Below are 22,573 nucleotides of genomic sequence, written 5' to 3'. Positions count from 1 at the left end.
CCAGACAAATAAAGCGAGCCTGAGTCGGCAACCTGAGAATTCAAACAAGTTGTGTGATAAATATAATATAAAGTACAGTAATAATGGACTTTGCATTGAAAAGAAATGCCATCGATTGGAATCAATTCAATGCTTACATCAATAGAACCATAGTTATCGTCCAAATTGAAGGTGGTGAATTTCAATTGGATCTTCTTTCCTGCTGGCACGACAATGGTGACAGCGCAATACCTGTCCTTATTCCCGTAGTCGGCGGGGAAGTGGGGAGACTGGACAACACCAGTACCGATGGACGTCCCGTCGCCACACATGTTGCCACAGGCTTTGCGTCCGCACAGAAGATTCATTTGACAATAAGAAAAGTAAAATTTCTACCGTTAACGAAATGAATTTCAAATGATTTCATCGAATGAATGGGCGTTACCTAATGGATCCTGGACGGAACAAGAACTCCCTTGGCTCTGTCAAGGTTAGAAAATGGGAGCGTAAGAAACTTAAAATTTAACATCGCAGGAATGAAATTTACCGTCACAGAAAAATTCGCCTGCCATCGTTGACCAGATGTCGCGGTGTTGGTTTTACTACTGGCAGAAAATTCATAGCCGATTTCCATGCTGCCGGTGGTTGCGGGTACTAGGGCAGGAATTGTGTTGCCGGATGTCGGAGGCAATAGGTACGTTACATAATCAGCAACCTAAGGAGTGAAACAAATTTGGATCAACGAGTAGTATTGAAATTCGATTTCTTTTCCTTACGTAAACAGAGCAGACGTTGGTTTCCACATTGAAGTCGGTGAATTTCAATTGGATCATCCAACCTGCCGGTGCGGTAATGATGACATAGCATTTCTTGTTATAATTCTCGTAGTTGCCGGGAAAGTCGGGAGACTGGACGACACCGGTAGTCGTTGACGTCACGTTGCCGCACATATTTCCGCACGCTTCGCTCCCGCAATGGATTTGTAGAGACGGCCGGTTTCATGCGTATGGATTCAACGAGTCAAATTTAGATTCACTAAACATTTGAGCATCCAAATTTCAACTAGAATTTCATGATGTTACCTGGATCAGAAACCAAACAATCAAAGAGAACCGGCGAAGGAGTTGTTGTTGTCTCTGCTGCTGTTGCCGTTGTGACAGATGAACTAGCGGCCGAAGATGTCGTTGTGTTCTTTTGACCCTGTTGTAAAAAAAAGAATTGAAAAACTGAATGAGAAACTATTCTGAGCTGTTGGTATAACCGTGGAAGTGGTTGGCGCAGCTGTTGTTCTGGCGGTGGTGGGCGGTACTAACGTCGTCGATGTAGTTCTGGTTGTTGTTGTCCTCGGCTTAAGAGATGTCGTTTTTTGAGACGATGGAGTCGTTCGTGCGCTTGCTTTCCCTGGCGTTGTTGTCTTGACAGTTGTTGGTTTGGCCGTCGTCTTGGCAGGTTTAGTGGACGTCGTTTTGACGGTGGTTCTGCTGGAGGGTTTGACGGTTGTCTTCGAGGTGACGGGCTTGCTGGTAGTCGTTGTCTTGGATGTTCTTGTGGTAGTTGATTTAACGGTTGTCTTTATTGTTGCAGGTTTACCCATCGATGTCGTTGTCCTCGCAGGTTTCTTGGTGGTCGTCGTCGTCGCAGCTGTTGGTTTCTTGGTTGTTTGGGCCTCCTGTTTCGCCCCACATAAAATAACAGTGCGCAAAATTATATTAAATTACAGGGTTAGGTTCAAATTAGGAGCCACAAAACAGTTTTCAACTAAAAGAAGAAATAGTCAAACAACTTACCGCAGCGACAGCCAGGAAGACGACAACCGCAAGGAAGAGAATTGGAAAGAACTTCATTTTCTATCAAGGAGATATGGGGGGTTATGAATCCAACAACGAAATGGGTCGTCTTTTATACACCCGCCGGCTCCAATTTTCTGTATCGATATTTAGCGACACGTAACCGAAAAAACTTGGCGGTGAAGGGACCCCAGTCATTAGGTGCGTAATAGAGCATCTGTGTTCCAATTTATGCCAACCAAGATAAGACCCGGGCTTCGTACTGTCCTTAATCATTGAATGGGGTAGAATCTAAAAGTCTGGGGTGCCCATTCACGTCATCAACTTTGCCCTCGTTTTAAAAAGATTCGTTGAAAACGGATGCAGATGTTTGAATGAGGACTCGATGAACGGACCGGAATCCAGGCCACAAAACAGACCCGGATCCCTGTTGGCAAAATGTCGATGCCGAAGCATTTTTTCAGATATTTCTAGAAAAACAAACAGGGGCAAATGACGCACGCGTCTGCTGTTTTCCGCTCTGATAATTATTTAACTCATCTCAGCGTAGATTCCCACCACCCTCCCTTATTTCATTGGTTTGTCGAAAACAAGAAAAAAAAAACGACAGGTGTGACAGTAGTCGACAGATATCGGTCGGCTTCAGGCGCAAACAAATAATTTTGTCCCACTTATTTGTTCACAACGGTGAAAATGGTAAGTAAATCTTTTCCCCTTTAATTGTGAAATTCCATTTTCAATTGCAATGGATCTAAAGTTAAGTTAATTTGTTATTATACAAGGCCTTGCAAATAATAGGGGTCTGGTCCACTTGACGATATCAATACAACACAGATGTGAAATTTAAGAAGCCAATAGATGAAAACATTGATTTACCTAGATTCTCAAACGTCCAGCTGCGCGTCCAGCACGTTATTCACGGCGACCTGAACGATATTGGGTACGCATCAATGCACATCAATAGAATTTTAATATGTTTAAGTGATGACTATACTAGTATCAAACAAGTTGTGATTTCAAAAGGACTATGTCGTCAATGTTTAGAAATTATTCATGAATTTTGAGGTACTGCTACTGTACGTACATTTTTTAGCGGGTTGACTTCACTGTTGGCCAGTGGGGCTGGATGTAGACCAAAATACACTCTTCAAGTGAATGGCAGATCCTGATATCTGGAAAATGTCAAATCAGTAAATGGTTACCTCACAAAATAAATGCTCACAAATCTGAAGTAGTGACTAGTACAGTGATGTGACATTACCAACTGGGTACTAAATAAACAGTCATTTTAGTTGACAGCAGCTAATTGTGAATGACTTGAAGTTTCATCTCTAAAATTTCACAACGTTTGGAACTTTAAAAATCCTAAAATTAAGAAAGGTTCTCTTCACTTCAGCAATTCATATAGATTATAGTAGTAATGTCATTGCGTGAAAACTGAACAATAAAGGACCTAGGATCCAAACCCTACTCTATTTCACCAGTTACAATTTTTGAAACTGAACGAGTCCCTGTGGCTCTTCAGGAGAAGGGATGGCAAATCTGCAATAATAGATTTTGACAAAATTTTTATGCTTGCAAAAACTTTTGTCTCAACAGTTTCATTTGAATATGTGCTGTCTAACTTCCCTCTTTTCAGTCAAACTTCTCTCTTTTCTTTAATGAAGACTTTGATGAGTTAAAATGTTAATGGTTGCCGGGGCAGTTTCTCAACGTTATGCGAATTCCATTTCGTATTTTGCGTTTTAACCATTCGTCTGCTTGGACATTGCCAGATATTTCTATATATTTGCCATTTCGCCCATTTCCCTTTTGTTTATTTTTCTTTCTCTGTTTTCACTTTTCAGGCTACCAGCAGTAAAATTGATGATGCGGCCACTTTTTTGACAGACGAATGAGATTATATATTTCTGAATTTAAATTATTCTTCCATACCATAGCAACAAATTATTCACATAAAAAAAATGTGTCAAATAGCCCTGGAATTTTGATTGTCAGCCATGAATGAACTTGCGCTGTTTGGATTAGGGAACAACCTTGAATGTCGCCTGCCATTTGGCGGGCCTCAAACGAAACGGTAGACCGGCATTATTTCTATCCGTATCGAAAACGACCGACATTTGGTTGGTCTCGACGGTCGTATATGGAGCAGGGGGGAGGGAATAACCGGTGAGATTTGCCGCTAGAATCGTCCCGGACGGAGATATTCCGTCATAAACCTTGAAAAGATACCAAACATAAATTATCACACTTTTCAAACCAAAAGATTGAGAATCAACTTGCATTGATTAGGTCGAATTTTTGTTCCACGACGAACGTGGTGAATGTCAGTTGTATTTTCCTGCGCGGCGGGGCCTTGATCGTGTAAAGGCAGTTGATGAACGTATCACTGGAATTGTACACTCCGTAGTCGTTGGGGAAGTTGAGAGACTGGATAGTCCCGCTCGTTGGCGTCAGCAAAGTACAAGTCCCGCAAGCTGCATGCCCAATCAAAAAATGAGAAAAGTGAAATGGCTGTCACAATATCGGGCGTGATTAATTATTTGACGACAATTGATTTACGTGATTCAGATATTTCGGTGAGAGCTAACGCAGTGCAGGTGACGGTACGACGTGGGGCGGTAGTCGTGGTTGTTGGTTTGACTGTGGTAGTACGTCTCGGCGATGTTGTTGCTGTTGTGGTGGTTGTTGGTTGGCTGGTGGTCGTTGTCGTCGCGGTGGTTTTCTTGGTTTTTCTTGTTTTGATTGGCTGGACTGTTGTCGTCGTGACAGGAGTTGTTGTCGTTCTCACAGTGGACGTGGTTGTTGTCGTTGTAGTAGGGGGTCTGGGGGGTTTGGGTTTGGGGTTTGGGGCCTCCTGATTTTTACATAGACGAGCATAATCGTACATATGTCAAAGGTATGGTTAGAAATTGAAACTAAAACGAGAAATAGTCAAAACAACTTACCTGGGCAGCAGCGACGGCCAAACAGACGACAGCCAAAAGGAAGACAATCGGAAACAACTTCATTTTCTATTCGGGCGATTGTGAGGTTTGTGAATCCAACGTTGAATGGGTGGTCGTCTTTTATACCCCCCGCCGTCAGTTTTCCTATCGATTCAAACGGGGGGAAAAAGGAGGGACGTTAGAAACAGGAGCAACTAGTCGGGATCTATCGTGCCACGTTGATATGAACGTGGCCAATTCCAATAGGAATTGCCAACCCAATCGCGCCCACCATCAGGTCTGCATAGAGCACCTGTGTTCCAATTTATGCTGGCCAGGATTGAACCCCCACGATTCACACTGTCCGTTATCATTGCACAGGGTAGAATCCAAAAGGTCTGGGGTGCCCATTCACGTCATCAACTTTGCCCTCGTTTAAAAAAGTTTCGTTGCAAACGGATGCAGATGTTTCAATGAGGACCTGCCGGATCGGCGTTGACGACGAAACAGTCGAGGCCAAAGTTCTCGCAGGTTTTTTTTTTGCTAGAAATCCGCTTTGTCTATGACCTAAAAACACAAAACAAAAACAGGGGCAAATGACGCACGCGTCTGCTGTTTTCCGTTCTGATAATTAATTAGCTCAACTCAGCGTAGATTCATTCCCCACCCCGCACCACCCTCCCGTGTATCATGGGTTAGCGTGTGGCAAATAAATGATTGCGTTTTTAAGTAACTGCTCGGAAAAAAAAAAGATAAAACGACAGGTGTGAGAGTAGTCGACAGAAACTGTTTGGCTACAGGCGTACACTTCTAGTATTCGACAATCACATAATTTTGTTTGGCATTTACATTTATCAAAACTCAAAAATGGTTAGAAAGGCCTTTTCCTATATTTTTGGTGAAATTCCTTTTTTTCAATTGAAATGTTACCATAGTCAGTCAATTTTTAATTCTAAACGATCTTACGAATGTTAGGAATTGGGAACAAATGTTGACACTTCTCCCATCATGATTGAATCAAATCAAATATACCTGGCGAGATTCACGATAAGCTAATTTGGACTGCTAGCAGACTAGAACGGACTGGACGCAACACAAATGTGAAATTTTAAAAGCGAATTGACGAAAAATGTGTAGTTACCCAAATTCCAAAGTCGCCACGGGTCCATCGCCACGAGTTCCACGGCCAACAACTGTGTCGTCGGAAGTTGCGATTCCAGTTATATGGCCCCGCATACGAGATGGAGAAACGGCCACACATTTGATCCTCAGGTCCAGGAGTTCGGCAGAACTATTTCCTGGTAATATTTACTTCAAACTTAACTCTCTTTAACCGTGATCGAATTCAGTTGAATTGGACACGAAATCATGTGTTAATTTAAGAGAAACGACCCGGAATCGACACAATCCAACAAAAAAGCCGTTGGAACATGGATCAAAAAAGAAATACCGCAATGAATAACATCTTCACGCCATCATAAAACACACCTGCACTCTCCATCACAAAAAATGAACATACAAAGGTAAAAGAAAAAACAAAATTAATTTAAAGGGACTCGATCCAGCTAAAAATAATAGACATGAGTTCAATCTATTATAGCATGTCACATCTTGAGGCATTTTTGTAAACTCGAACACTTAGCCGCCGACATGTTGATGTTCAAATTTTAATTTTTAAACTAGAAAAAAATAAGCCTTGTTGTTCAAGTATATTAATTATACGTGAATTTAGGAACAAAAAGAAAATATCCGCCACCTAAATATTCAAAAAAGTGTTCAAAATAAATGCCACAGTTCTGTGTTGTACAAGAATAACGGGCAATATCGTTGCAGTAATAGTGGAACTGGATACACACATTGTGTTTCAGAACTTAGCGCTTTCCCGCCGATGGACAGTACATCTTTTTGAGTTTGTTGATATCCAACTGTTCAGCAAGAAAAACGAGACAAACATTTTTATTTTAGTTAAACGTGATCTTGAAAGTTTATCCACGTCAAATGCAGAGTCGCAAGTTGGAAATCGCTTTCGTATTTCGACCTACCTTACTCAAACCTTTTCGCTGTCCAATTACAGCCCCATTCGTGCTTAATTTAGCCTTCATTTCCTGACCCAGCCCATAGTGCATCACGGAACCTGCGTGATCAAAAACATCAAATTAAACAAAAGTTGACGAAGAAGATACGAAACTAAATTTCAAACTGACCATAGTCGTAAGTGAGGAGGAGGCTGGATCCTTGCGCAATGGCGTACTGCGCCTTCCATCCTAAGATTGAAAAGAAACGAAGTAAAATTGATGCCATCCAATTATTATCCCGTCACTTATTGCATAATTAAACGGAATTCAATGAATTGGACTGACCTGCTTCGATTTTATCCCAAAGAATCTCGACGTATTTGTCACGATCGGGTCGAGTGTGCTCGTGATGGAACCCGACACGATGCATCAATTCGTGCATGATGGTGCCTGCTTGATACTTGTAACAGCTGGGCGACAAAGTGACATCATGTGCTCCTCCACCTTTGTAGAAACCGAGTCCCGATGAATAGCAACTGAAACTGTTGAAAAGTGTCAAACCAACATTTAGAACTTATGAATAACTAATAAACGATTCAGGCGAAGCTTATACGTACGCTGTGGTATCGAGTTTGTTGATTTTGATGTAGTCCGTTTGCTTTGTTCGCGGGACAAAGCGGATGCAGGTATTCTTGTGATACTGCGTCATGGCATAACCGATGGCGCATCGCGCCTTGGCATCTGATTCAAACACGAGTAACATAAACAAATTGAGATTCATAAAACGAACTGAAAACAAAAAAAAAAGATTCGAGGCCTTACCAAATGCCGAGTCGATGACGTATGGAATTGCATTTGCTTTGGGCCATTTTTGATTGACGTAAGCGTTCTTATTGGGAAACATGACGATGTCATTTCCCTCCGACATGGGGAAGTCTTCGGGTGCTAAGATAAACCATCAAAATCAATTTTAAAATATTAAAAGGCATAAAGAAGTCGAACACGATATACTACCTGCTTTGCCAAATGTTGGAACGCATGCAAGTTCTGCCGCGGTTAAAGGGGCTCCGAAAGCTCGATCCATTTCCTCGGGTGTCCCGACTGGAGTCCCCGTGATGACTTGGATCATCCAGCAACACGACCAAACCAAGGCCAGCATAACCCTCGCACCCGATTTCTTCGACATCATCCTATTCGTCAACTTGGAATCAAATCAGAAACAAACGAAAGCCAATCAACAATACGATAAAATCAAGTCAAACTTTAGGCGAAGAATATTACCTGCTGGACTGGATTGCGGAGAGAAAAAGGCTGTCCGTGCCGAGTCGATGCGCAGCTCTCGTTGAATCCTGTCTCTGCATCACTGGGCGGTCCTCTTTTTATCCGGTCGGCCGGAGTCCAGTGCTTCACAACAGGTTCTCCAAAATGGAGGGAATCATATATTTGCTCATTAATAGCCAGACACCTGATGCCAGGTGCGCGTGTGTTTGATCTAATTGACCTCGGTAGAAATTGATTCCATTGCCCAGCTAATTGTACTGACGTGTCCACATCCAGGTACACCTGTATCCACATGCACCTACACTACTCCCAAAACAACGGCTGTTTAAACAACATGCGGTAATGAAGGACATGGCGGTCAGGGTGTGTTACCTTTGGCAGAGCCAGTAACCCATTCGCGTTACTGATTGTATAAACAACTGATGCAATACTATTTCCATTTCCTCCCCCTAAAAAAAAGGATAGCCAAAAGTAAGTCGTATTAGATTTAGCCAGTGACGGGAAGACACAAAATCTCTTACCTGCCATCTCATTTCCGCTTGGTTGGACGATTGTCGATTGGAGTGATCGACGATTGGTCGATTATTGGATCAAACGCGACGACCGCCCGTCACCTGTTAGAAAAAGGAGCCAACCCCAACATCCAAACCGCCAAGGACGGAACAAATCCCTTGGAATCGGCTGTCCCCTGTCGAATCTGGAAAATAAAACCGTCGACAAAATACTTAACGTTATAAAGGGGGAGATAAAGTTGTTGACTATGCACTTGAAAATAATTATCTTGAATCAAGCCATAAAATCAAGTAGCGCTTGTGAAATAAAGGCCTTTGAATCGCTGTTGCGACCTTTGTCCAACACTATCAACACCCACATAAAAATAGACTGTTCCACATAAGAAACGCTTTCAAATTTAATTTGTTCTGTATCCGTAAAAGAAATTATCTTCCTGTATAAAACCCAACACAAGTGCGGCCGTCGAGTCGAGTCGGAAAGGAACGAATAAAAAAGGAATATAGGAACATTCAAACTCTGATCAATTTTACTCCAATCGTCACCAGCCCATCTTATCACTCGCTGTTGTGCATAACGTTTACAATAATTGACGATAATAATAGCATAACGTCAATCATCGAAAATCAAACAAGCAAACAGCACAAATTTCTCAAAACATTAACGGTTCTCGGAAGGTAGCCGTCATCTCACCTTTCAACGGCAGCAAACAACCAAAAGGGCCACGGAGGTCAAGCTAAAAATACCAAGCAAAAATCCTGGAGAAATTGACGGATGTTGAGAATAAAAATGATCCTGAAATGTCAGAGCTCTCCCGGCCACATCAAATAAAAGGAATAAGAAATCTAACCTTTCCATTCTTCTTTTAGGATTGGACCACTAGGCGAGTCATTTGCTACAGCGTGTTGTGATGATGAAATTCAATAACTTATTCATCTTCAAGTTGGGCATGTGACCCAACAGCAAATCCAAATTCCCTTGTATTCGAATGAATTAATTGTGTAACTATGTAAGCCTTTTAAGGAATACTTTTACGGTCAAAGGTTTTTCTGAACAGATAAGGTAACCCAAAGATTCCACTAAAAAAAAGAAAAATCAAGCCTAGACTCTCTTACTTGCTTTTTAGTCTGCTTTTCCTGTATGACTGTTGCATCGCTTGGTGAACTGTCCATCAGTGAAAAATTGGAAATACGGAAGAAGCCAAAGAGACCAGTCATGCCCAGATATCTCCACTGTGTATAGCCGAGTAATAGCCTGACACTTGTAGCCGTGTCGGTCCACCCTGGATCAGTTGGAACTTTTGTCAACTGAGTCATTTAGTCCAGGCTGGAATAGAGTCGTCCAATGTTGGCTTCCGTCGAATTTGAAGAAATGACCGCAAGAACTTTAGTTTCCAGATTTCTTGTTAAAGATGAATCGTCATCAAACTAATATGAAATGTAAAGACGATACAAATGGTTAGTTTTCACTCAAAATTCGATACAAATAAATCACAATCTCAACAAAGTAGCAAAAGGTAAAGATGTCAAGTCATATGACTCATGATTTTCTCGTGTGTGTAAGAACAGACGACACTAACTATAGGAGGGGGTAGGCCTCCTCCCCACCCACTCCTTCCACTCCTCCCCATCCAAGCCGACAGGCGCGGCACAACTCCGTTGGAATTGGCTGCACAACAAGCAACGGACATGGAAATCGTCAATTTGTTATTGGAAAATAAAACCGTCTATAAAGAACTCAAAGTCAAGAGCGGAGATAGAGTTTTCAACTTTAAAAACGCCAACGCTGGATTGAGCAATGAATTCGAATTCCGCTTGCGAAGTAGAGGAATCACCAGGAAACGCAACGCATTTCCAGAAGCCGACAAGTTGGAAGACGAGAGCTCTGAGACAAATGAAGAAGAGAATTGCGAAGAGGAAGAAGAGACCAGACGGGAGACCAAGCCATTAACAGCACAGACCACCGTCGTAACAGAGAAAGAAAAGTAGATTTGGGAAGAAAGTAGTATTGGAAAGAAAGTAATATTTGGGGGTAGGGTGTGGGTAGAGAGTGGAAATCGCATCAAGTGTACCAGATGCAATAATTTCAGTGAGCGCCCCGACCTTTGTCCAAACAACAAAAACCGTAAAGCAAAGCCCAAATGCAAATTGGAATAAACCAACTGTCCACCAAGTGATAACATTTAGTGACATTTAGTAACATTAAGTTGTTTATTAGGCATTCGAAATAATACCTTTTCCCCCCTCCCACCCGCTCCGCTACGTTGTCAGACATTATCAACATGACAAACCCAAAATAAACTGCAACAAATTATCCTCGCATCTTGTTTTCGCCATTACAACAAGTACGCGTGTGTACGCAGAAGCCTCGCTATAGTATACAGGTATAATGCATGATGTATATATTCTCTCTGTAACATTTCAATATTATTGCAGTTCTTTCGAATTTCTATTGTAGAAACATTTAACACAAACATGTCTGTACCCATATAATAAATGGTTTCATAAATTCTATCACGTTCTGTATCTGTCAAAGAAATTCACTTAGTCATAAAACCATTCAGTTCAAATTGGCATGTCCAATTACACAGTTACCCAACGCTTCATACCAGATCTTTATGAACGAACTTTTGGTTTTCCCATTCATCCATAAGCTCCCATAATCACACTACTTGTATTCTTAGTGTTTAAGTTATTTACCTGTTAATCAGCATTAGATTCAGCAATTTTATGAAAAGACACGACGTATTGACGACCAATTTTTTGTAACTTTCATTTGTTGTGCTATTTTTCGTGCCGCCATTATTAATAACGATGTTGCCAAATGTTTATTTCTGCTCCCTCCCAGCTCCCGGTCCCCACATTCGTTATACGTGGTGTTGTGTAACAGATGAAGTGTAAACTACATTTGTCTCAGACGATTCGGATTACTTTCAAGAGGAAAGTATAGTACAATTTGGAAATTTCGGTCGATTATTACGGGCAAATTAACTCGTTCGGGTCGCTGGTTGTTGTTCCCGCATTGACGGGAGTCGTGATGGACGTCGTTGTGATGGGCGTCGTTGTGGTCAGTTCTTCCTCAATTCCGGTGTGACCCAAAATCCAATCGAGGTAGTTTCGGACACGTTCGTACAAGTTGGGTTTGCCTGAGCCTTGACAATTTGTACTCGGGTCGCCAACGGAAGCCACTCCGATGATGACCCACTCTTGTATGTCTTCTCGGTAGTGAAGCATCGGGCCACCACCATCGCCCTTTATATAAGTAAAATCAAGCGATAATCAATGTTGCACCGACTGAATCAATGTTATCATTATTACGTAGCAATAACGCTTCCCCTGTGATCCGTCGGTGCAAATAACTTTGTCGTTGGAAAAATTTCCAGCTTTGGCCTCTTCTTGACAAATATCGTGCGGGATGACTGTGGCGCTGACTTTGCGTAACACAGGACTGACTCCGCTATCATCTATAAATTGAAAGGCAAAATTTGTTGCAAAGAATCATTTGATTAACATTTTTAAATTCAAATTTTACGTATGTCTGAGTAGTTCCCCCATCCGACCATCACAACTGAATCGCCGACTTGATCCGGATCGTAGCGGTTAGGAAGTCGGATGGGACGGATGTATTCTAAGAATCATTTGAAAGAAGATGTAATTTCTATAATCGATGTTCAGAAAATTGAATAGTCGTTTTTTTGTTTTTCTTTTACGTGAAAGAGAAACGTCTTCTTTCAACTCGATGAGCCCAATGTCGTCCTCTACTTTGAACAAAAACCAATCAGGGTGAAAGTAGTAATGGGTAGGGGTAGAATTATACAACAGCTGGTGTTGTTCGAGGCTGTTCGAACTGACATCGTGAGCCCCCAAGCGAATTTCGACACTTATGCATCTGAATAGTATATACGCGTTTTTTCGGGTCAATAGATAATATTTTCATAAACTACGTATTTCAGATGGCACATTTCTATACCCGAAAAAGCAGTGGGCAGCCGTCAAGATCCAGCGATTTCCAATCAGCGTTCCACTACAATTGCTTGAGTCACCGGACCAATATATCGTCTTTAGATGCGCCATCCAAGGGAATTCGTTTGGAGTAGTTTCCTCACCTCCAACAATCTTTCCCTTTACTGTGAAAATTCAAAAATAAGAAATGCGCCAACATTCAAATTATTGAAATGTTTATTGAATTATTACGCATTTCTATACTTGCCATTTCTTTCGTCTTTGACTGTCATGGCTCGATTTTTGTTACTGGAAGTTGCCGTCGGACATTGCGTAACAGTTGTCACAGACTCGTCAGTTGACGTCGGGACCGTCACGGTGCTGGTCAACGACGAGTCAATCAAACGGATGTTGTCAATGGCAACGGCATCTTCGACATTTGTACCGCAGTACGCGTAAAAAACCAACTAAAATAAGAAAACGACCCAGTTGAATAATTAAGACATAATTATACGTCAGAATTTCTATAGTACAGATAGGCTAGATAATGGCGACTGGCTCCGAACAGGAAGTACCGGTGATGTCACCCAATTTCGATTGTTGATGTCGGAATAGTTCCATAAACTGACAAGCAGCCTCTCGTTTCCGTTTTCATTTAGATACAGCTGTGAATTTAAAATATGGATTATACTGTGATCCCATTCAATTTGTGACTAGATTAATTGTACCTCTAGATTAGTGAACTGGGGCCATTTGGATCGGATCCAAAAGTCAAACGATATGGAAATATTGTTGTTGCTGGAAGCGGGAATTTGAAATGTTGGACTGCGCAAAACTGCGATGCCGAACGACAAAGTGGCGCCACGATCGACACGCATGTAATTTCTTCCGGCCGGAGGTTTAGGGGCCGCGTTGTTCAATTCCCACGACGAGTTCATGTCCTCAATCTTCCATCGAACTCCGGTCTGCGATTCGTCAATCCACACGTTCTGCTGACCAGATTCGAAATCGGCACTCAAATCGGAAATGTTATCCAACACCTTTCCTCCTTGTTTGCTTGTGTCGCCATCTAAGCAATCCTGTTAACATTGAAATATATTAGTACAAGGGCATTAATTGTGTCTTTGAAAAAAAAACGAACGAAATCGACAAGTTGGAAATATAATCCATCGACCATCAGGAAAGTCTAAATATTTCAGCCAAATTTCATACCTGCGGATGCTGGCAATCTTGCGCACACGATTGGCTGATGGAAAGCAATAAAAAGAAGAAGGGAACTTGCGGTAAAAAGAAATATTTTGTCATTTGTTCTAGACAAATGCAAACCACTATGTTGGTGATGGTGACGACGTTCCGCGTAATAATGGATAAATGAGGTTACACGTTTCATTTTTCTTTGTACAGGTTCTATCTCTAAATGCTACTCCTCCCTATAACTATTTGTATCGTGAAAATGCAGGAAAATGTTGAAATGATATGGTTTACGATTATTACTCTATTATAATTCAAATGCAAAAATGTCTATCCGTTTTCTATTTTTTAACAAACGACCATTTATTGTACCTGGTGTAGATCAGTTGTTATCCGCCCTGTGCAACTAATAGCATACAGTGATAAAGGTATAATCAACACTTTTGCCATTGAAATACATTTTGTTTTACGATCCTTGTGCTGGCCTTTCGTTCTTCTCCGTCCGGCCGTCCCAAACATAGTTTCCGGTATAAGCGCGAACAGCAGTTATCTGTACTGTACAGATGAGTGGTGATGGTGAAAACTTAATCACTTGACTTTTAAACTTACTTTGGCGTCCTTATGATTCTCGTTCGTAAAAATAATCTCTCTTAATGACCCTTTTTAGTGCTGTGTGATCCTGTTTAAATAACAAAAAATATAAGTTGTAATGTGATGCCCAAGTTTAACTTTTGAGAACTATCCTGTTAGAGACAGATATGTTGAAAACAAAACGGGACCGGTGTCACGTATTGACGTATGCCTAACTTAGACTCCAAAAGTCCTACTCTAAATGGCATGGAAACAACACAAGTCCTTGTGGGGAACGACTAGACAAACAAACTAAAAATGATATCATCCTAGTCCCATGCTAATCTGCTACTGTTGTTTCAATCTGGTTTCACATTTCAATATACAATCGAGAAAATTCGATTGGCCGATGGAGAACACATGAATTATGCCATTATGAAGCCTTTCCAATCCAACCAGCAACAGAATCGAAAAAAGAAAACGGGATCACGTATTCACGTTCTTCCTTCTTAAGAAAAAATATGTGGGATGCTGTGAATAGGTCTGAGGTTAAGATTAAATCATTCCTCCAAGGGATTAGTGTTCAAAGTTTCAAAACGTCGAGAAAAGTACAAGGCCAACGCATATCAGTTTAAGTCAAATTAGCGCACGCACGGAGATTATTTATACTGTCGTCTAACGCAACCCCAATGTGGCTTGAAAAAACGGTTGGCACACAATCGTTGGAATAATGTCGTAACCAAAGAAATAAAGAAGCGCATGCTCCATGAAATGCATCAGCGTTGTAGTAAAGATAATCAATCCAACAAACTAGTTAAAAAACACCTTTCCACAGTAGAACAAAAACTATTCTGTCGTTAGTTGGTCGTCATCAAACATTTCGACATCACAGGTTCTCAAGAAGCAATTAAAAAATGTTTACACGTTCAAAGCCCAAGGCAGGGACTGAAATTTATACGACTGGACACTTGAGAAAATAAAAATATAAAATCATTAACGATAACGATATCACTAGACAAAGAAACTGCCCTAAATGCAACAGTCGAACATAATAATGTAACGGTCTTTTGAAATTAACTGATCTCGAGTGCCTTTTACTTTTACCACCAACGTCATAACTTATTACCTAATTAAATATAGCCACTGCCGTATTTCTTTGGGCAAGTCGTAAACTTGGACATGATTGCCATCACTTTAAAATTTTATAGATAAGATTGGTGTTGACTTAATGAAGTCGGAAACTCAGCGGGAACAGTATTAATTATATCAAGACAAGTTTCAAAAGAAAGACAACACTTTTGAAAATAACCACTAAAAAGAAATGCTGTCAAGTAAGATTTTAGAAAATCAAAATGTTTTTTCGTTTTCAAAAAGATGTCGGAATGAAATTAATTCTATACAGCCAATTTCATACCGGAATGAAAACTTGGAGCAACTGCGAGACACGCAATCCTTATTCCTGGAGGTACTCGACAGCCGCACTGTCAACTCCGGCGCATTTCGTACTCAAAGTCTCAAACTTATTTCGTACCAACATTTACTACCAAGCTGACAGCAGCCACGGACGAATGAAAAGATTCGAAAGAGAAATTGCAATGCCAAGAAATTAAATAAAAAGGAAATTAAACTAAAACTCCACTATGACAACTTTTAGATGACAAATATTACTTGAATAACGCATCTTCAAAATGGGAGGGATAGACGCATGAAAGGTAATTTTTTCAAATTACATTACTGTTTAATTAAAGTATCCGATCACAAAGCTATTCAAAATGCGGTCAAATTTCCTAATCATTTTATATTGTTGATCGCTGGTCGCTTCAACTTCTTTTCCAACGAACAGCGAACTCGGCAATCACATAGTCAAACTCAACAAACGGCCGTAATCCTCTTTGAGTAACCCACGCAAAGATGATGCACAGCACAATTGAAATTTCCGAGTTATGGAAATTATTACCATACGACAACCAAGGAAAAAACGCCATGGATTGCACAAAACGGAACGCAAATGGACTAAATGGAAAACACGAACCCAATTGCATCAAAACGAAAAATCGTCCGTTATGTTATTGCCATCAGCAGCTAACAAAATTCGACGTGATAATAGTGTTGAAAAATGGTGCAGCTACTGATACCAAGCAAGCAAAAGAAATGAAACTAAGCGCCCAGATCAAAGCTGCGAAAAAGTTAACACAACCAATAACATACGCCATCTGATAAGTGATAATGATTGATTACTGATAGTGGGACTAATATAGTGGAACTAATTTAACATAAGGAGACGCTTGGGGGAAAGGAGGAAAAAAATCTGTTACTTGCATTTCGTCTTCACTTGGTCCGACGATTGTCCGTTCTGCGTGTTGCTGTCCATCGGCATTTGCATTTGCAAATGAGAAGAGCTCCTCAGACGCCACGCCGAATCATCAACCCGCCATGTGTAGACTACAGCTGTTTCAATCCACACTGTAAATCACTTTGTACTTTATTTGGTATGGATCCACCGAGTGCACGTCCGTCATGAGGCAGAAATGTCAGAGCGGAAGAAAATTAAAATCTACTCCTTAACTTAACTGAGAATCATCTCTCACCTGGAAACAAGATGCTCACGTTCACCTAATCAATTTGTTTCTTCAATCGTGGGGCGAATAAAAGTCCTCTGGCTGACACCGTTTCAATCAATCATCAATCAACTGGAAATTAAGAAGAACAGAGAAAATAACATGGTCACTGAGAACACAGGAGAAAAGAAAAAACCAACGTCACCACAAAATGAATAACACGCATCTGCTGCACTCCATAACGATAAGTCGAACGATTTTGTGACAACAGACAACGCCCACAACCATTCACCGCAAGAAAACGAAAGGAGTGGTAAGCAAATCGTCGGCCATCATCAAATTTCATCTCTCTACCTCCTTGACACCTGACAATCGCTCCCTTCCTTTCCAATCGCCACGTGAAATTTAAAATCCATGAAAAGGCACCGACTAAAGTAAAGGCGTTTACCCAAGGCTTCCATGGACGGGGGAAGAAAAGGAACAAGTCTAAATAATAAGGAACAGAAATTCGTCAAATAGTGCTGCAATCAAAGTTTACGAAATCGAATCAATCTGTCGAGGAAGGTTATTTAGATAATTCAAATGGATAACAGCTCGGTTATAGGTCTGAAAATATTAGGATCGTGTATTTGAAATAATGGAAATGGCATACACATCCCAACTACAGAAATTTTAAAAATTATTGCCATTACCGAATTATTACTAAATATTTAAATAACAAATCTCGATAAATATTAAATAACTAACTAAAACAATTTCATGATTAGTTAAAAAACGCAGACAAGGCTGTTCTAATAAGATTACTTTAATTAGCTAAACTTTTAGCGTTTGGCCGAGCAGACACTGAAGGGGAAGGGATTCGGGGTGCAGCTCACGACGAAAAAGTCACCTGAGAAGTTTTCACTTCCGTTTTGGTTTCTGTCATTCAAATAAATGACAGTCAGCCAAATTTTTTTAATTAATAAAAAAAGATTTTACCTGTTTTGAATGTCGTGAATGTCACGGTGCCCTTGTTGAACACATTGGCGAGAGAAAGAGCAGAGAAAAAGATGCGCTGTTGATTCTGAAGCTGCTGCTGCTGTTGTAGTTTCGCTTCGTCTTGGTAGACACTTGGGTGAATGACTGGGCTCTTGTTCCGACTGCTCGACGAGTACATGGGGTAAGTTGAATGGAGTCCGGGGTAGAGGTTCGATGGATTACGTCCAGAGTGTGGCAACAAGGCCAAAGGTGTCACTTCCATACTTTTAATGAAAAAGAAATTAAATTTAGAAAGAAATAATTTCATTTAAAATGTCAATTTTTACCTGAGAGTCTTGGTAGGAGCGAATTGTTTGTGGTAAAACGAGTTCCTGAAGGCCAAGTCGACGGTCTCGTCAATGTCGTCGTCAAACGTCAAAATCTCGGGTCTGTCGAATTCGAAGTTACGGCGGCGACGGCAAGCGGCGGTGACGTTGACCAATTTAGCACAAATACTCTAGACATAATCGAAAATTAAAATAAAAGAATATCGATGAAACAAAAAAATTGGCTTACCTTTTCTGTTGATGTTACAGTCAGCGTTGATACGCTGGTGACAAAAGAAGTGGCGTCTTTACCAAAATCTTTTTTGAAAAAAGCTTCCACCGATCCAATCAAGAGGATCCCAGCCCAGCAGACAATTAAAGTCAATGGAATTTGCATGGTGGAATAGGTTGACCGTTCAGCTGAGAGACTTGGCTTCTTCTGTGACTTACCTGTCGTCTCCTCACTCCTTTTAAACGTTTGCCACCACGTACAGAATCTAGGCAATAACAATTAGGCGGGCACGAGCGAGAATTTTTATGTTCGCCTAGTCGTCAAATAGTAAACCGCTAGTAAACAAACGAAACGGACTAATTTGAAGGATGCCCCCCGACCGGAAGTATTATTCCTGAATGACTGACAGAACCATCAATCACCACAGTTTGAAAGTTCTTGACTGAAAACGTCTAGGAAATCCCCAAGTATTTAGCGACTGCGCTGCTTTAGTAAGTAACGATGTCTTTATTCTATAACATTTTTCTTGTGCGTTTTTCTGTTTACAATATACTGAAACAGTTGGCACTGCCACTACTATAAACTTAATAGGGTAATTAATTTAATTGTTTTGCAGAAAAAATTATTGGCGAAAATTGAGTTTCAAGACTGAGCAAAGTTTGTCACTAAGAAAATTAAATTCCATAACGGTGGAATTTTGTTGAGTATGAAATTCTTCCAACTGACCTGACATTTTCAAATTTAATTTAATGTTAATAGAAAGAAATATCTAAAAAATGTAGGAAATTAGTAACGATATGATGTTTTCAGCTGACTGGAATTGATGACTAGTCCCTGCCTATCAGATAAAATGTAAAAGCGGAAGAGGTTAGTGACTTACTGCGACAACAGGAATTTAATTACGTGGGTTTTTCCATACATTTGAAAGTACAGTTGATTTTACGCCTAGAGCTACGAGTTCATTCACATAAAATTTAACAAACAAAATTAGGCCACCAGTCCCTAGGGATAACTAGTCAACTAGACTGAATAACACCAATAGCTATATTCTAAAGCACCAATAGTTCTATTCAAATAAAAGTTGAACTAGAAAAACATGACTTCAATTCATTTAGTCAATACGGTAATATTAATGGTGAATTCTGACTTAGCAGCGACCTCCTTAATTTAGCGTTGAAAATAAAAGAATTTTTTTTTTTCGCACTGAAGACCTTTGGAAAAGTACATGAAAACGATGACGTGCACTACGATAAGCTTAATAGGTGGAAAAGTTTTTGAGGCCAAAAAATGTTAAGAAAGTTGTCCAAATGAAAGTATAGGCAAACTGAGGTTAAAAAGCTGTTTTAAATCTCTGCTATTTCAGCTTAAACTCTGGGAGTGATTTACTAAATATACTATACAGTCTATGCCTAATCTTAAAATGAAACGTTAGCGCTAATGTGATATGATTTACAAATCCTTATCTGAGAGGAGACTACTCCCGTCTTTGCAGTATCCTATTTGACCTTGAAAAAATTAGAATAAAAATAAAAAGTTGAACATATTTACTTGTAGGTACAGGCAGTGCGATTTCGGTTTGAGGCCTTGATGGGTTTGACTATCTGCTATCGGGAAAGAAGTGAAGAAATTGATGAAGGCCAATATTTAAATCCTTTAATAAGCTGTTAGTCCATTAGAAAGTAATTTCGATAGAGCCCTTCCATTCGGATAATCAGGGGATTGAGAAAAGGTCATCCGGCAACTTCAGCTAAATTAAGAACAACTGGGTCTCTCTTCTAAAATGTCAAAGAGAAAAACAAAAGTTATTTAACACATGCTAATTGTGAAATGAAGAATAAGTCGAATGAAAACGGAAACATCGTTTTGTTCTTAGTTTAAAAGTCTAGGTTACAAAAAGGGTTGCTGGTGCTCCAACAAAAAAATTAATTAATTAAAAGTTTAAACCAAAATGAAATTCAACATTCTCGAGTACAGAAACCGTAGGGACGAATGTCTTCTTCACTCGGCGAGATCCAATATTCACCGACTTTGGTCTCAACTTTGTCGATTTTGATCAACGTCTTGGGGTTGACGCGATTTTGAATGACGACCTTGTACGTTTTGCCATCCGCTTGTTTCCTCGTTTCGGCGTATTTGAACGCCACATCGATTTCGGGAGTCGAATAAATGCCGAATCCATGTTTGAATCGCTTGCACTGGCTCAATCTGTATCCTTCCTCGGCGATAGACAGGCCGTTGTTGTAGGACGTTCCGTGGTACGAGACGGGCCATTCTTCTTCGGCAGATGAGAAAGGATCGGGTCGTTTGCCTTTGCCCAGCAGCCAGGTGTTGTCCTTGTACTTGCCGCCGACTTTCAAGGCGAAACGTTTCCATCCGCATGGACGAATGTAGACCAGTCCACCTCGGCTGTATGCCTTTTTGTCGACAACTGAGGTGAAATCGAAATGGAACCTTTCATCCAATAATCCATCGGCAGACAGTAGAATTCCTGGTCCTCCTCCACGAAGTCTGAGAATAAGATGTAAAGTGCTGTCATTCTTGATTCCGACATGATCTAATATTTCTTCATCCAACAGTTGTCTGCCTGCAAAAATCAAGCGCTGTTGGTCAAGGGGAATACCTTCCTTGGACCGAATTTTTTTCTTCACATCTCTGGCACATGCTGTGACCTTGATATTGATGTTTATGGTTTTGCCAGTCAATGTTTTCACTTGGATAAGGATTCCTTCTGAACATTCACGCTCCACCAGAGTGAGATTTGAGCTTTGAGGAATTCTCTGATTTCTTTGGCATCCTTTCAGCAACAAACTGTGGAGGTCTTTGACGTCAATGGTTTCAGAAAAGCCATCTTCCTTGGAAACCACCATGTTAGGGTAGGACATGCGGTGAAGAATCGAGCTCAAAATTGACATCCCCATTTCATTATCCATTTTGCTTCCCATTCTTCACCCTTAAATCGTACAAACTTGAATAAATTTTTGATAAAATCATTACTGGTTTTCGTGAATTGGTTTTTACTTACAAGTTGAAAGTAGAAGATGAAAAGATGAAACTCTGAAAGACGGTGACACACGTGGGGAAAAGGACAGCGATGAGCAGACGATTTGTCGTCTGCAATTGACGAATTGATCACCCACTGGAATCGATAATCGCTGCACAGTGCTGCAATACGTTACTATTTTATTAACGTTAATTCAATTTAACTTTTAAATGATATACTTACAAATCTGTTTCCAGGGGCTAAGAAAAAGAACGTGCAGTCGGCCTCAAGAGATTCCTGTTGACTAGCAGTAAAAAAACTCATTTTTAAAGGGCAATTCAATTTTAAAGTTACTTAATTACTCACTGTAAGTTAAACGGCAAGTCCAACCTGCTTCGTCCTCGTGAGGAAACCCATCAACTGGAACTAATAAGATTTTTCTTTCTTCTTCGGAACCACCCTATTCGAAATGCCTAATGCTTACAGTATAAAGTCTATCCAAAACTAAATTAAAGTCATCAACTTGTTAATGCTGAATCGGAATCAAACTCCGAATCAATCTCTATAAAATAAATTTAAAAAATATTTAGAAAAAGTATGTCATGTCTGTATGACATTCTTTTCGTACTGGCGACTGACGAAACTTGCTGGTTCACTGGTGATCACCTTGTTTGACGCGTTCATACACCCTAACCCTAATTGACAAAATTAGAAAATTCAGGCGAATAAAGTATCATTGAAGGAAACAAATACGTAATTAGATGTTTCGAATTTTTCATTGCTGTGTAGGATACAAAAGCAGTCTTTCTGTCAAAAGTCAAAACAAATTTATTGTCTAACAGTTTTTTTTATTTATGTTGAAATTTCAATGTCAACTAAAAAAAAAAAAATTAAAGATAAACTAGACCAAATAACGTTTGAATAAAATGGACCACCGTACCCGAAATTGATGGAGCTGCTAAAAGTTTAAATTTGCTCTAGAAAACTGTAGCGCGTATCGAGTTGCAAACTCGAGTATCTCACCATCTCGTCGTAACCTACCTAGTAATCGTTGAACTTGCATGGACAATGGAAAACCATAACGACAAAAAGTGGCAAAGTGTTCACAATTGTTATCTAGTACATGATACGTGATGCTAATGCCCAAACATTTCAGCGCCCTATCAACAACTCTGTCATTCGAGAAAGCTGTCAGACGGCTCCTTGTGGCATACTCCTCCAAGTTATTGACGCGACACTTGTTCACACACAGGTCTGAAACCATCTTCTTTTCGATTTGACTTTCCTTTCTCTGGTCAGGTATACTCCCACACCAATGG

General features: G+C 40.3%; 7 protein-coding genes and 1 long non-coding RNA gene across 12 annotated transcripts in view; 1 reads left to right on the top strand and 7 right to left on the bottom strand.

The window, feature by feature from the left end:
- LOC124345827 (CUB and sushi domain-containing protein 1-like) overlaps positions 1–3,527 on the bottom strand; it is a 217,933-nt gene extending 214,406 nt beyond the window's left edge. Inside the window, exons 1-10 of one of the 2 annotated variants that reach the window (XM_046798332.1) lie at positions 3,220–3,527; positions 3,028–3,131; positions 2,851–2,938; positions 2,643–2,692; positions 1,767–1,826; positions 1,241–1,648; positions 1,062–1,179; positions 756–940; positions 527–694; positions 425–461 (exon numbers count right to left, since the gene is read on the bottom strand). In XM_046798332.1, the coding sequence (XP_046654288.1) occupies positions 425–461; positions 527–694; positions 756–940; positions 1,062–1,179; positions 1,241–1,648; positions 1,767–1,823 (973 nt within the window). In that variant the 5' untranslated portion in view covers positions 1,824–1,826; positions 2,643–2,692; positions 2,851–2,938; positions 3,028–3,131; positions 3,220–3,527. Of the gene's footprint in view, positions 1–424; positions 462–526; positions 695–755; positions 941–1,061; positions 1,180–1,240; positions 1,649–1,766; positions 1,909–2,642; positions 2,693–2,850; positions 2,939–3,027; positions 3,132–3,219 lie in introns of those variants that run through there. The other variant, XM_046798333.1, reaches the window with a different exon arrangement.
- The window catches only part of LOC124344997 (verrucotoxin subunit beta-like), a 493,626-nt gene that overhangs the window by 335,559 nt on the left and 135,494 nt on the right, over positions 1–22,573 (bottom strand). The window lies entirely within an intron of this gene.
- LOC124350800 overlaps positions 1–22,573 on the top strand; it is a 43,928-nt gene that overhangs the window by 12,528 nt on the left and 8,827 nt on the right. The gene's annotated exons all lie outside the window — the stretch shown is intronic.
- LOC124349019 (cell wall protein DAN4-like) lies at positions 3,758–5,012 on the bottom strand. Its single transcript, XM_046799503.1, has 4 exons — positions 4,715–5,012; positions 4,329–4,623; positions 4,050–4,243; positions 3,758–3,985 (listed from the first exon to the last, which is right to left on the bottom strand). The coding sequence occupies exons 1-4, from the start codon at positions 4,775–4,777 to the stop codon at positions 3,791–3,793; spliced, it is 747 nt and encodes a 248-aa protein (XP_046655459.1). The 5' UTR covers positions 4,778–5,012; the 3' UTR covers positions 3,758–3,790.
- On the bottom strand, positions 6,389–8,532 carry LOC124347989 (zinc metalloproteinase nas-4-like). The gene is made up of 10 exons (XM_046798493.1): positions 8,511–8,532; positions 8,362–8,438; positions 7,990–8,292; positions 7,723–7,909; positions 7,531–7,653; positions 7,326–7,449; positions 7,054–7,250; positions 6,898–6,957; positions 6,736–6,827; positions 6,389–6,618 (listed from the first exon to the last, which is right to left on the bottom strand). The coding sequence occupies exons 1-10, from the start codon at positions 8,515–8,517 to the stop codon at positions 6,565–6,567; spliced, it is 1,224 nt and encodes a 407-aa protein (XP_046654449.1). The 5' UTR covers positions 8,518–8,532; the 3' UTR covers positions 6,389–6,564.
- LOC124347274 (transmembrane protease serine 11B-like) lies at positions 11,386–13,635 on the bottom strand. Its single transcript, XM_046798443.1, has 8 exons — positions 13,169–13,635; positions 12,974–13,105; positions 12,709–12,907; positions 12,469–12,625; positions 12,209–12,387; positions 12,031–12,126; positions 11,817–11,962; positions 11,386–11,750 (listed from the first exon to the last, which is right to left on the bottom strand). Exons 1-8 carry the CDS (start codon positions 13,376–13,378, stop codon positions 11,475–11,477), a joined length of 1,395 nt encoding a protein of 464 aa, XP_046654399.1. The 5' UTR covers positions 13,379–13,635; the 3' UTR covers positions 11,386–11,474.
- On the bottom strand, positions 16,790–18,836 carry LOC124349358. Its single transcript, XM_046799852.1, has 4 exons — positions 18,293–18,836; positions 18,064–18,233; positions 17,738–18,000; positions 16,790–16,891 (listed from the first exon to the last, which is right to left on the bottom strand). Exons 1-4 carry the CDS (start codon positions 18,437–18,439, stop codon positions 16,884–16,886), a joined length of 588 nt encoding a protein of 195 aa, XP_046655808.1. The 5' UTR covers positions 18,440–18,836; the 3' UTR covers positions 16,790–16,883.
- LOC124348547 lies at positions 20,119–21,895 on the bottom strand. 4 transcript variants are annotated; one of them, XM_046798779.1, is made up of 5 exons: positions 21,883–21,895; positions 21,621–21,816; positions 21,498–21,558; positions 21,297–21,436; positions 20,119–21,224 (listed from the first exon to the last, which is right to left on the bottom strand). In XM_046798779.1, exon 5 carries the CDS (start codon positions 21,214–21,216, stop codon positions 20,230–20,232), a length of 987 nt encoding a protein of 328 aa, XP_046654735.1. In that variant the 5' UTR covers positions 21,217–21,224; positions 21,297–21,436; positions 21,498–21,558; positions 21,621–21,816; positions 21,883–21,895; the 3' UTR covers positions 20,119–20,229. The 4 variants fall into 4 exon arrangements, with proteins under 4 accessions (XP_046654735.1, XP_046654740.1, XP_046654744.1 ...); XM_046798784.1 differs by lacking the exon at positions 21,883–21,895 and having other exon boundaries at positions 20,119–21,239; positions 21,621–21,876; XM_046798788.1 differs by lacking the exon at positions 21,883–21,895 and having other exon boundaries at positions 21,494–21,558; positions 21,621–21,875.

This window comes from Daphnia pulicaria, chromosome 1 (genome assembly GCF_021234035.1).
Source record: "Daphnia pulicaria isolate SC F1-1A chromosome 1, SC_F0-13Bv2, whole genome shotgun sequence".
Classification (NCBI taxonomy): domain Eukaryota; kingdom Metazoa; phylum Arthropoda; class Branchiopoda; order Diplostraca; family Daphniidae; genus Daphnia; species Daphnia pulicaria.
The sequence above is the reverse complement of the archived record's forward strand: the minus strand, read 5'-3'. Positions and strand labels throughout refer to the sequence as shown.